The 11,505-nt window shown below is 46.6% G+C and overlaps 1 protein-coding gene across 1 annotated transcript; it reads right to left on the bottom strand.

Annotated features, from left to right (window-relative positions):
* Nucleotides 1–996: 996 nt before the first annotated feature.
* Nucleotides 997–11,249, bottom strand: usp31 (ubiquitin specific peptidase 31). The gene is made up of 16 exons (XM_079366714.1): nucleotides 9,979–11,249; nucleotides 9,729–9,863; nucleotides 9,278–9,372; nucleotides 9,074–9,166; nucleotides 8,518–8,653; nucleotides 8,134–8,281; nucleotides 7,851–8,031; nucleotides 7,600–7,711; nucleotides 7,317–7,411; nucleotides 5,963–6,040; nucleotides 5,276–5,405; nucleotides 4,669–4,788; nucleotides 4,228–4,453; nucleotides 3,960–4,118; nucleotides 3,606–3,758; nucleotides 997–2,944 (listed from the first exon to the last, which is right to left on the bottom strand). The coding sequence occupies exons 1-16, from the start codon at nucleotides 10,501–10,503 to the stop codon at nucleotides 1,470–1,472; spliced, it is 3,861 nt and encodes a 1,286-aa protein (XP_079222840.1). The 5' UTR covers nucleotides 10,504–11,249; the 3' UTR covers nucleotides 997–1,469.
* Nucleotides 11,250–11,505: the final 256 nt, after the last annotated feature.

Consider the following 11,505-nt stretch of genomic DNA (forward strand, 5'->3'; position numbering starts at 1 on the left):
TAAGGCCTGTTCACACCACTTTACAACATGTCAAAAATCATGAGCAGATTCCAATGAGATCATGACATCGTTAAGATAGTGTGTGTGTGTGTGTGTATCTATATATATATATCTATACCTATGAATGTTCCGGGTCAAGGAAAAACTACTTTCTCTATACAAAGTGCAAACCATACAACATTCCTACTCAGTGATGCATACAGTAGTAGACTACAATGTTGCCCAAGAAGGCAATTACTTGTTTCCATGTACAGTATTGGAAGTATTGAAAGGCGCTTAAGATCATTTTCTTCTTGCTCATGGAAAGAAAAAGACGAGTAATATACTACATACTTTGTCAACATCTGTACAGACACGTATATTTGTATTTCTATTCTTTGATTTGAAAGGGTTTCATTCCAAAACTCACGTCTCCTTAAGATAAAGGGGGGGGAAAAAAACCCCCAAACAAACCAAGAAGCAGGTGACACAATGTGTGTCCATCCTAAAACGTACGACTATGAAAGAAAAATAGAAGTGTAAAATATTGGAAAGATTCACAACATTGTGTGTACCGATTCTTCCTCATCTTAAACCGTTCTCTGTATTGGTCCAGCATCACTCCCCGGATGTCATATCTGTAGTTTTGTTTCACATGAGAACTACAAACAACAGGTGAACTTACTCATCTCTACACGTAGTCTCAGTTCCATATCTTTACATAAAACCTCCTTACCTGACGCATGAGAAGTGAAGAGAACGGGACAGACTAACGGATCGTATGTAAATCGATGGAAACCAAAGCTAACGCTTAGCCTCAATCATTTGGGAATGAAACTCTTCTAGGTGTGTGCGTATGTGTGTGTGTGTGTGCGTGTGTGTATGTTTTGAGTGAGTAGGTCAGCTCAGTGTCAGTATTTGTCCAGAGAAACGACTTTGATTCTAAAGTTTTGTTTTCGATGCCGTTGAGCTTTAAATGCTTTTCCAGCCAGCCAGCGTACCTCCACTCTTTGCGTCTTTGAGTGGTCTGGAATCACCGTTTACAGCGATGCAAAGATGTTTATAAAAAAATTTAAAAAAAGATAATTTGTCAGCTGGGTTTTGTTTGGCTCATTAATCCTCCATGCTAGAAAACAAACACGTCTTATCAAAGTCAGTCCTAATGCTCAAAAGGTGGAATTGGAGACAATCTGCACGGCTTTTAAAAGGCGTTTTGGCAGAATACCAGGCAAGTGTTTGGCACCTTAAAATGATGATGTACAGGCCTCTCTCTTTTGCTTTTTTTTTTTTTTTCCAGTTAAACAAAAATGAGTCAAAGCTGGCTGCCAACAATTAAAAGCTCAAAAGCATACGAGGAATTGAACAAAACTGTATCATCAAAAAAAACAAAAAAAAACATCTCTTTCCAAACACACTGGTGCTCACTGAAACATAGGCACAAAGAAAAAAGCTGCACTGTGTTCAGTACTTATTGTTACTTGCATGAATCATCATTGAGGCCTCTGTGTTGTACGTGCAGGAGATTGCATGCTCGATGACAGCTTCTGGAATGACGCCATCCTTTCGGGAGGCTTCTTCCCGTTCGCCGGAGACTTGAGACTTACTTCGGAAATGGAAGACTTGGATTTGCCGACGTTTAACAGAGTGCGGCTGAGAGAGCTGGGGGTCTTGGAGGACTCCTTCTTTGCTGATTTGCTCTCACCTCCTTGAGTCTCTGCGGGCGTCTTTGTCGACGCGGCGTCTCCCGCCTTTCCGCTGTCGCCGCCCGCGTCCTTGGCTTGCCCGTTTTGCTTGCTTGTCCTTTCGGAGGTCTTCTTGGCGAGCAGCGAGCTTTTCCCCAGGTCAGCCGACCGGCGGCTTTCCCTTTGTCGGAGGGCGCTCTTGAAGAAAGACAAGCCCTTTTCCTCGCTTTTGCCGCTGCGCTGCAGGTCCCTGGTGGAGACACTGGGGGAGCGCAGGCTGGTGACGGAAGAGCTGCTGCTGGAGCTCCTCACGAATCTCTTCTCGGAGCGGTTGCTCTCTCCGCTCCTCGCCGTCGAAGGGCGACCGACCGAGCTCCTGAGATTGTCCACCAGGGGGCTTGTGTGCATAGAATCTCTGCTGTAACTCCTCTCCACCATCTTTTTCCGGCTGCTCGCGGTGGTTTTCTCGGCGACGCTCGGGACTTTCTTCGCGGTGGGCGAGGGAGACGCTGAGGACTGAGGGGTGGAGCGGACCCATTGCTTGTACTGCGGCGTTAGCTCCTGAGGTTTAGCTGCCTCTTTCGTTTTGGAGGGGGTTCCACTGGGCGTCGATGGGCCTCTCTTGGCGTTCACACTCTTTTCTTTAGTATTGCTCATCTTTTTCCCTTTCACGGGCGTACCGGAAGACGTCTCAAGACTGGACGTCTTGTGGGTTGAGCACATGCGTTTCTTGGAGGATTTTTCTTGCTCATCTTTGCTGGAGCTCTTCGCGGAGCTTTCCGCCTTCGAGCCGAATCCTCCGATGCTGCTCTTGCGTTTTTGCTCTTTGGACGGCGTGCCCTGGGTTGGTAGAATGTTTTGGTCTATAGCTGTGATCTGGTTGTTGTTTTCAGTATGCTCATTTTTGGAGCTCCTCTTGTCCACTGGAGTGGGAGCCCTGCAGTACATCATGTCCAGGAACCGTTTGCTGTTTTCCGGCTCGCTTTCCATCATGGACGTGGGAGTCCTGCTGCCGAAGTAGCGTTCGTGTCTGCTGTAGCTGCCGAAACAGGACGTGGAAACTTTGTCATCGCAGGCTTCCCCGATCTTCTCCAGAGGAGGGGAACACCGGGAGTCAAGGGAGAAACGCGAGGGAGAGTTGGATCTCATCTGGAGCTTCGCAGAGAGAGACCACGAAGGTTTGATCCCGCCGTCGCTGAGGGCTAAAGGACTGGCGATGGACGACCTGGAGGACGAGCTTTGACGCTGAATGCTCCTCACGAAGGGGCGGACGGAAAATCCTCCTGAAAAACGAGCAGTATGAAACTTTACTTTTTTTTTTTTTATTGCGACATTTGTGAAAGATGTGAGTTTAATACCTTTAACAAACTTTCATGTCTAAACAGATTTCACTTTATGATTCTTCAATAATAACATCACACGTTCAAGCACCAAAATATCAAAAGGTTACGATATTCGATTGAGAATACGAGAAGTGTAATCGAATACCAGATTGACTTTGAGACACATTTGAGGAGTGTCCTCACCTTCGATGCTTTCACAGATTCTAGTTTTATACTGAGCACAAGCAGCAGCCACCATGTGTTATGTGTGGTTTCTCCCAGCAGAGGGCGCTGTCTCTTCCTTTTCAAAGTGAGACACATCAAACGATGACACCTCTCTTGTTTGACTATGATTGGCTTTTTGAAACGTGATGAGGTGTTCCTATCGATGAAAAGTGAAGCTTTTCTTTCAGCTCGTTACTTTCAAGCAAATCATCTCAAAACGAATTCAGAAGGATCCACCCTCAGCAATCGGACGGCTTGTAATAAAGTCACCATCTGTATCCGAGGGCGGGATGAGTTCAAAAGGGCGTGCGTTTGTAATAAAATAATAATAAAAAATAAAATCGGAAGCAGGACAAACACGACTTCTCCGGCGCCTGTAAAGTCAAGCGCGTCTCACCGTCATCTTCGCTGCGTTCTACCGGAAACTCGACCGACTCGGCCAACGATGCCAGAGAGGTGCGTCTGGATGAGGCTCCGGAGGCCAAGCTGGCGGGCCTACTGCCGGGTAACCTGTTGATCCAGTGGTCACACAGGGAGGAACTGGTCGAACCTAAAGGGGGGGGGGGGGGGGGGTAAACACAGTTTATTCTAAAAGTGTAGAGTCAGGGTAGGAGAATGCAAAAGCTGCAAAAGTGCTTTCAAAAAGATCTGAGCGGTATATCCAAGAATCGACACAGGAGACTCCTCCTCCTATGATGATTTTTATTTTTTCAGAGATGAATTTTTGGCGGCGTTTTTGGGAGATACTGACCAGCAACAGAGCTGTTGGCTGACCAGGAGGGAATAGCGGTCCTCCGCTGGTAGAACAGTATGTAGGCCGTCTGCTGGCACACGTCGTCATCAGCAACCGGTGAAACCTCACTGTCATCGAAGCAGTACCACTGACCATCAATGGAGTTCTTACAGTAGGCTGTGAGGAGGAAGCAAAGAGAACAAGGGATCAAAACGGACAAATTACTTTTTTTTTATCCCCCAAAGATCGCCGTCTTTGAACTCGACTAACCGTTCACAGCGTTTACCTGTGTAGTGGCCTCCGTGCATGCTCCCGTGGTGGTTGCACACAGCGTACAGGTCGTACAGGTAGTCATCTGGGTTTCTTCCCAGGCCGTATGGCCGTCGCCATGGCGACCAGTGGGAAGGTAAACTCCAGCTGCTTTGGCTTCTCTTCACCACATGAGGCGCCATGTCCATGCCCATCAGCGGGAACCTCACCATGTTCTGCATCTTCACCCTGCGGTCTCCCTCCTTGACACATGAAAAAGGAACGCCACGGGGGACGTGACAGAAACGAGTCTCAGTTAACTGACTTGTTTTTGCTGGTTTTTAAGTACACGTTAGCTACAACCGTGAGTGAGAGTGTAACTGGACCAGACTGCTGCATCTCAAAATAGGATACTTTAGGTCAAACTTTGTAGATAAATGGAGTCTAAGCAGCGACTTGTTTGGTGGAGCTCATGTACCTGTCTGAACCTCTTGAGATGCAGGATGAGCACATCCGGAAGGGTCCACAGGCTGAGCTTGATGCGGCCTTGCTGCAGCTGCTTGCAGTGGGGACAGCGCCAGGCATCGTCTGGGGCCAGCTAAAACACACACACACACACACACACACACACACACACGCACACACACACACACACACAGAGCCAGGGAAACAGCCATCAAGGACAAGCTCCAACCACACTGCTTATAAAAAAAGAGGCCTCGCACAGGAAGAGGCCCTGAGCCCTTCTCTTTATTCAACTCAAGAGTAAGGCAAGTCAAACCACAGAGTGTGTGTGTGTGTGTGTGTGTGTGTGTGTGTGTGGGTGTGTAGGTCTGTACTGAGAATGTTCTAGTTCAGTCCAAACATAGCAATTGGAGGGAAACTCAGAGCTGAACACATGGGAGGGAGAGGCGTTCTGAACTTGGGCGGAGGAATAATAAACCAGCGAGGGGGAAGAACAATTTGAGGTTCCACTTTTTAAAAAAAACACCGCTCCCTGCCATGTGCCGAGGTGAAGCTGAGATTAATTTTCAAACTGTCCGTCTTGCTGACGGCGCAGCAAGTCGACTCTGCGTGCGTGTTACCTGCTCCTCTTTAGTGTAGAGGTGGAAGCACTGAGAGAGGGTGCAGGCCTGCGGCTGATGATGCTGCTCCCTGTGCAGATACACGCTCTCAGCGTCAGGGATGTACTCCTCCTCCGTGTGTCCGAACAGACTGTGGGGGGGGGGGGGGGGCCACAAAACAAAAAATGTCCATTCACGAAACCATAAAGTCGTGTCAGAGGAATCATAAAGTCCTGAACATTTTTTTTTTGTAAAGATGCCTGATAAACTTCCACACATCACAGTCGATGTTTGAGTGTGTGTCACTTGTTGATGAAAGCGCTCTAACTGAATATTTGTGTCATCGTCACCCCCTGATAATCTGGGATCAATCAGGCTCTGCCGATTAAGAGAGGAAAAGTTTGTCCGGGAAAATTCTGGTCAAGCGTCGTCTTATTACGAGAAAAAAAATAATAAAAAAATGCCGGTAACAGTTTTTCACCAGCGCAACTTGGCCCTTGAGCTCGGTTGGCAGAGCGCAGAGAGGTCCTCGCCACATCTCCACTCTCTCTCCCCTTTGCGCTCCCTTTCCGGGAAAAGATTCAACAATAATACAAATTCTGCCTTCTCGATTCTAAAGCTTTTCAGATCACATAAAAAAAAAAAAGAAAAAAAAAAAGAAAACACGCAGAAATAGATAGGTAAGCAAATGTCGTCTTTTTCACTCACTAGTCCTTGGTCTCTTTGTCCCACTCCACCACTATCTTCACATGGGGGGGTCCTCCCTGTCCACAGGACTTGTATGCTCTGAAAAGCAAACGGTACGACAGTGAGAAAACCAATGACGTCGCCCCGACAGGTGAGACTTCTACATGATGTCATATGAAGGTTGATGTGAATCGGCCTTTCCTCTCTGAGTTGAGTTCCTACTTCAGATAAAATGGTTTCAAAATGAGGTCGGGGTAAAAGCCTTCCTTCTTTCAGGGATTGGTTGGCGCAATAAAACCTTTAAAGATCAAACTATTTAGTTAGTTATCAGTTACTGTCGACGTCAAGGCTGAAACTTTTCTGCTGCCGAAGCTTTTACTGGAGCTCCAGATGTGTCGAGATCAGATTATAACCACTTTTGATTTTTTTTTGTTTTTCAAAAGCAGAAGTAACAGATGATGTGCTGCACACTTAGAGTTTGTAGGTGATAAGAGTCAAACGTGTTAAACTGGCTTTTTTTTTTTTTTTTAAACAAACAGGAAGAATCATGTTTGGGCTTGTGAGAAAGAAGCCTGTGAGAGCGACACAACTGATGCAGCATGTGATGAGAAGGAGAGAGGATGTTTTACAGTCAGATCGTAGTCCATTCGTGGCGCGCTTCCCTTAGCGTTAGCTTTGTGTGCGTTCGTCTCCACTTTAGTTTTGCTTTTGGTTTCAGCCACGATGAGCCAAAAAAATAAAATAAAAATAGACAAATAAATTTAAAAAAGGCTCGATTCCCTTTGGAAAGTGTGCATGATGTTTGGGAAAAATAAACCAGGATGTCTTTGTTGTTGTCAAAAAAATATATATTGGAAATCAAAACACGCGACTGCAGTTTGTTTTCAACGCTCGGTTCAGCTCTCTGAAAACATCGTAGAAAGTGGAGTGGGGCGAGATGTCATCATCTCAATGATACGACAGCAAAGCAGTCTGCACATGCGGCCGCAGTGTTTGGAGCTGCTGCTTTGGATGGAAACACTGGAGCGGCTGCCTCTTGCGTTCAGCGGACAGGATCGCTGAGGGCAGCGGGGTCCGGTGCTTGTTTACGGTCATGTGACCTGCAACTTCTCTCTGTGAGCAGATGAAGGCCTGAAATAATGTGACACCGGATAGGCCTTTGTCCACTGAACACGAGACGTGTGAACAACAGAGGCAGCATCGACGTGATGAAGGAATATTTTTTTTTTTTTTTTTTTTTTTTTAAAATGGAACACATTGTGTTTGAATGGAACAGCTCAGAGAGGCATCGGGACTGCACGTACCGTTTGCAAATCTGCAAGGCATGAAAAGACTTCAAAATCTGGTGGATGCAGAGAACTGAAAATAAACTGACCTATCAACAGTGGGATGACACAGTGGGCGCTCGTCTTGAGGAAGGAGGTAGGTGATACCAACAACGCCTACGACTCGAAGACTGAAAGGTCCAACCTACACACACACACACACACACCAGTCAGCACTTCTGTTAGAGCACATCTGAATCACTGAAGGGACAGTCAGAAACATCCGTGAAGAATTGAACTCTTTGAATGTAGAAAAAGACACGTATTTGCAATCAATCTCATGCAAACAAAAAAAAAAAAAAAAGTTTCAAAAGTGTTTGATTTTCTCCTTACCTGAATGTAGACGCCAGGCCTGAGCAGATGACGCATTTTCTCCAGGATCTCTTTCTGCAGAGCATCCCAGGTCACAGTGCGCTCCATGTACAGTACAAAAGGCAGCCCAAACCTGAAACAACACGTGCAATAAAGCTGCTGTGGGTGGGGCTTTCAGGAACATCCTCTTTACTCTGGACATACTGCGAACACGCGCGCAACCGAAATGCAGATTTAGCGCCGAGGAAATCCAACGATCTGATTGGCTGTACCTCTTGCCTTGGTGGCCGGAACAAGCTCTGTTGCACACCAGGAGAATGATCTTCTCTGGTCCCAGGTTTTTATTTGGGGATGCGGTTAAAGGAGTGGTGGCCCCCTGCATGAAAGACGGAGTCCTGCTGATTTCTGGCCCGTACTTCAAGTTGTTGTGATTCAAGTTTGCCAGGAGACTTCCTGTCAAAGACAGATGAAAAAATTAAAAATTAAAAAAACAAGTCTCTGTAGATTTCATTTCATGTGAATGAAAAGGGGGCGAGTGTTGACAGAAAACGCTACCTCTCTTTGTGCGTATGTTTTCCAGTTTGAAGGTCTCCGGTGTCTCAAAGGCGAATATGGAATCGCTCTCTTGAATGATGTCGAGATCGTCGTCGTCGTCGCAAAATGACCGATGAAAACCATCATAGTACATTTCCGTCAGGACAAACTGAAAGAGATGAGAAAGGAAGGGAAAAGATTTGCGTCATTAATTTGTGTCCATATAAATGTTTCTCTTCTCAAAAACTGTATTTGGGTTGTTTTTTTTTCTTAAAGTTCATGACAAACGAGCACCGACTGGTACAGGAGGGCTTCAGGAGCGGGGAGAGATAACAACTGTGCGACTGTGAACGCAGCCTCACTGTGTCACAGCCCCCGGGCTCCACAGCGAGACAAGAATAGCACCTGGTCCATCGGGATCTTCGTCTCGCGTGACACGGCGTCTCGGAGGCGATAGACGGTGCTGTTGAGGGGGACGGCGACCCCGATCCTCATGCAGTGAGAGTACTTCCCCTGGTACACCATAGTCACGTACAGGGGCCTGGCAGATATAAGAAGAACACATGCTACGATGAGTGCGAGAGCTGGGTTTGTGTGAAAATGTAAAGCTTCTTCTTCCCTTCATTAGAGGCAGTTTGGTTTGGTTTAAAAAAAAAAAAGCCAAAGTGAAGTGACTTCTGAAACCTGTTTAACTCCCCTCAACACCCCCCCACTCACTCCTAACACACCAGGCTACATTCTTTCTTCTCATTCTTTTTGCTTCAGCTTCTCATAAACTCGTAAAAAAAACAAAAAAAACAGTGAGCCTTTGACGAGAGGAGCCACACCTTGAAAAAAATGCCCCAAACCAAAACCCCAAACTAGTTAGTCGCCCATAAACGCTAACTGTGGTGAACCGAAGCAGTCACCCACGACACACATTGTGAGGCAGTAAGCGCCGAGAGCAGAGCACTCCACTCACCGTGTGTGTGGCAGTGGGATGGGTAAGGAGATGCAGAGGAAGGGATCGAAGGTGTTGCTCTGCTTTTGGCAGTGTGGACACGTGAGGGAGGACCTGTCACGCGGGCGGGGAGAGAGAGAGAGAGAGAGAGAAGACGTGTCCTCTTGTTAACGCAGAGTTCATTTAACCAGGACGCAGAGCTCTTTTAGTGGACGTGAGGCGTACCTGTACTGCGCCTGGAACAGTTCCTGGACAAACGAGCCAGCGGAGAGGGGAGGGGAAGGGCCCTCTAAGCTCTGGTCATCCTCTTCAATAGGTGGCTGAATAAACACAACAGGTGTCATCAGTCGGGTGAATACATGATGAATGAGTTTATCAGGGATTATAACCTTTTTATACATTAAAAAAAAGAAAAGAAAAAGCTGTCATACTCTGTTGTTATTGACTGACACAAGGAAACAAGATCAGGCACGCTGAGTTTCGCCTGGCTGTCAAAGCAGCTTCTCAGGTATATAGACCGAATTGTGTGAGAGAGAGAGAAGTCGGGACACATGAGAGTTACAACGCATTGCAAAACAGCCAAACGATAAAAGAGTGGGGAAACTGTTGTCAGCTTCTAAAGGGCTGCACAGACAAATCGTCGAAACGTCACTTCTGCCACATCGGGAGCATTCACCTTGATTGCAGGCCTGCTACTTGGGTTGACCGTGTTGAGGTCTTCGTGCACTCGGTCCAGCAGCCACAGTAGAAACTCTTGAGCATCGTGCTGAGCGTGCCCTTTAAACTGGGTGGCGTTTTTCGACACGGCGTTCTGGAACAGATTGCACAAAGATTGCAAATGCATGCAAGGAAAGAAAACTTGCGTGGCCTTCAATCATGTATCATTAACAGCACATCATCAACATCCATACAATCCATCAATTTACCTTGAAATCTCTGCTATGCTGGGGAGTGTACTCAAAGGTCCACAATGCCCGCACAAGTCCTGACAGTTGCTCTGTCACCTCTCCTTTGCTCAGAGGACCCTTCTTCTGCAGAAGCAAGCCGTTTGTCTTCGGCTTCTCCTCCTCCAGCTCCTCGTCTTTGTAGTGCTCCAGTACGAGGTACTCGGCGAACAGCTCCGTGTTGCTGAGGCACTGCAAGATCGCGTTCATGAAGCAGGTGTTCCCGTGGTTTTTCAGACCTGACACCCCGGGGATTTTCTCTCGCGACAGGAAACCCCCCAGGTCCCCATCATCCATGGGCACGTCTTTGCCTCCAGATTTAAAAGTGGAGAAGCCCCCATCGTCTTTGTCGTCGTCGGTTTGCACCTCAGATACAAAGTGGGATAAGGCTGTGAGCGTCCTCAGGACTCTGCTCATGAAGCTGCCCACGGAGCGGACAGAGCCTCGTCTGAACAGCTTCTTGCTGAAGCTCGACTTCTTGTCCTTGGTTGCGGCTTTGCACGACATGATTTTCGCTTTCAGAGGCGAACTTCTCACACAGATGTGTCGCGAAGGGGCAGAGCCAGATCACTGGCTGCTACTAGCTGCTGCATTTTAAACATGTAGACAGCTTTGACGCCATCTGGTTAAAGTTAAAAGCTAACGCTGACAGCATTGGGTTTATTAGCTTACCTTAGCTAACAGTAGCATTTTACTAAAAGTCTTTCTCAGAGGTAAGCATCGTTTAAATCTAAGTGTCAATTAATGTAAACATGTCGAACATTCCAATATCGCCTTAAATACTGAGCGTGGTCAGTTACGAGAGGAATACATAGCTGGACCGAAGACATAGCTGGGTTTGGTTGTTCCAGTCTCCAACTTGCTCCAGAGTTACCTTGTTTATGCGGTTTTACAGCCCCGCTGCAATGAATCAAGAGAGCGAAGACAGCAGGATCAGCTAATTCAGCTAACGCTCGCGCCAAGCTACAATAACAACACGAGCGACAGTCACTACAACAGTCCGTCACGCTCGAGCTGTCCGCGTGCAGCAGAAACTCATAGTCCGCGGGGAATAGCAGGTTAAGTAGGATAAACAGTGTGTCCCAAATTGGGTTAACCGCAGTTGTCAAATATCTGAAGCCTCAGTGGAGCTAAGCTACCAAAAAGCAGGACCGTTTCACTTCTTCTTTTTTTTCTTCATGTTTGTGTTGGCAAGTAGTGTGGTAGTAAGCGAGTTTACATCGACATCATCGCCACCTAGTGGACTGGAGTTAAAACAGCAACCGGCACAAAAATGATCTAAACTAAAAAGTCTTCAACCTTTTTTAACTTTAAAATAAATAAGACTAGTCACGAGCTACCTTTACTCCAATTATTTTTGTTTTGTTTTAACAGTGTATATTCATATTATTTTATATGTATATTTCATGTGGTTTCTGAAACGACATGCTCTCAAGCAGGGCATTGTAATCTGGTTAGATAGATCTAGAGTTGTAGTAAGTAGATACAGTTTACTATATATATATATAT

This window comes from Symphodus melops (assembly GCF_947650265.1).
Source record: "Symphodus melops genome assembly, chromosome: 17".
NCBI lineage: Eukaryota > Metazoa > Chordata > Actinopteri > Labriformes > Labridae > Symphodus > Symphodus melops.

Coding starts and splice junctions, on each gene's coding strand:
- usp31 (XM_079366714.1), bottom strand. CDS start 10,503: ATGTCGTGCAAAGCCGCAACCAAGGACAAGAAGTCGAGCTTCAGCAAG. Junction 7,412..7,599: donor GGCCTGGCGTCTACATTCAG/GTAAGGAGAAAA, acceptor GTGTGTGTGTAG/GTTGGACCTTTCAGTCTTCG. Junction 6,041..7,316: donor TGTCATCCCACTGTTGATAG/GTCAGTTTATTT, acceptor TTTGCTTTTCAG/AGCATACAAGTCCTGTGGAC.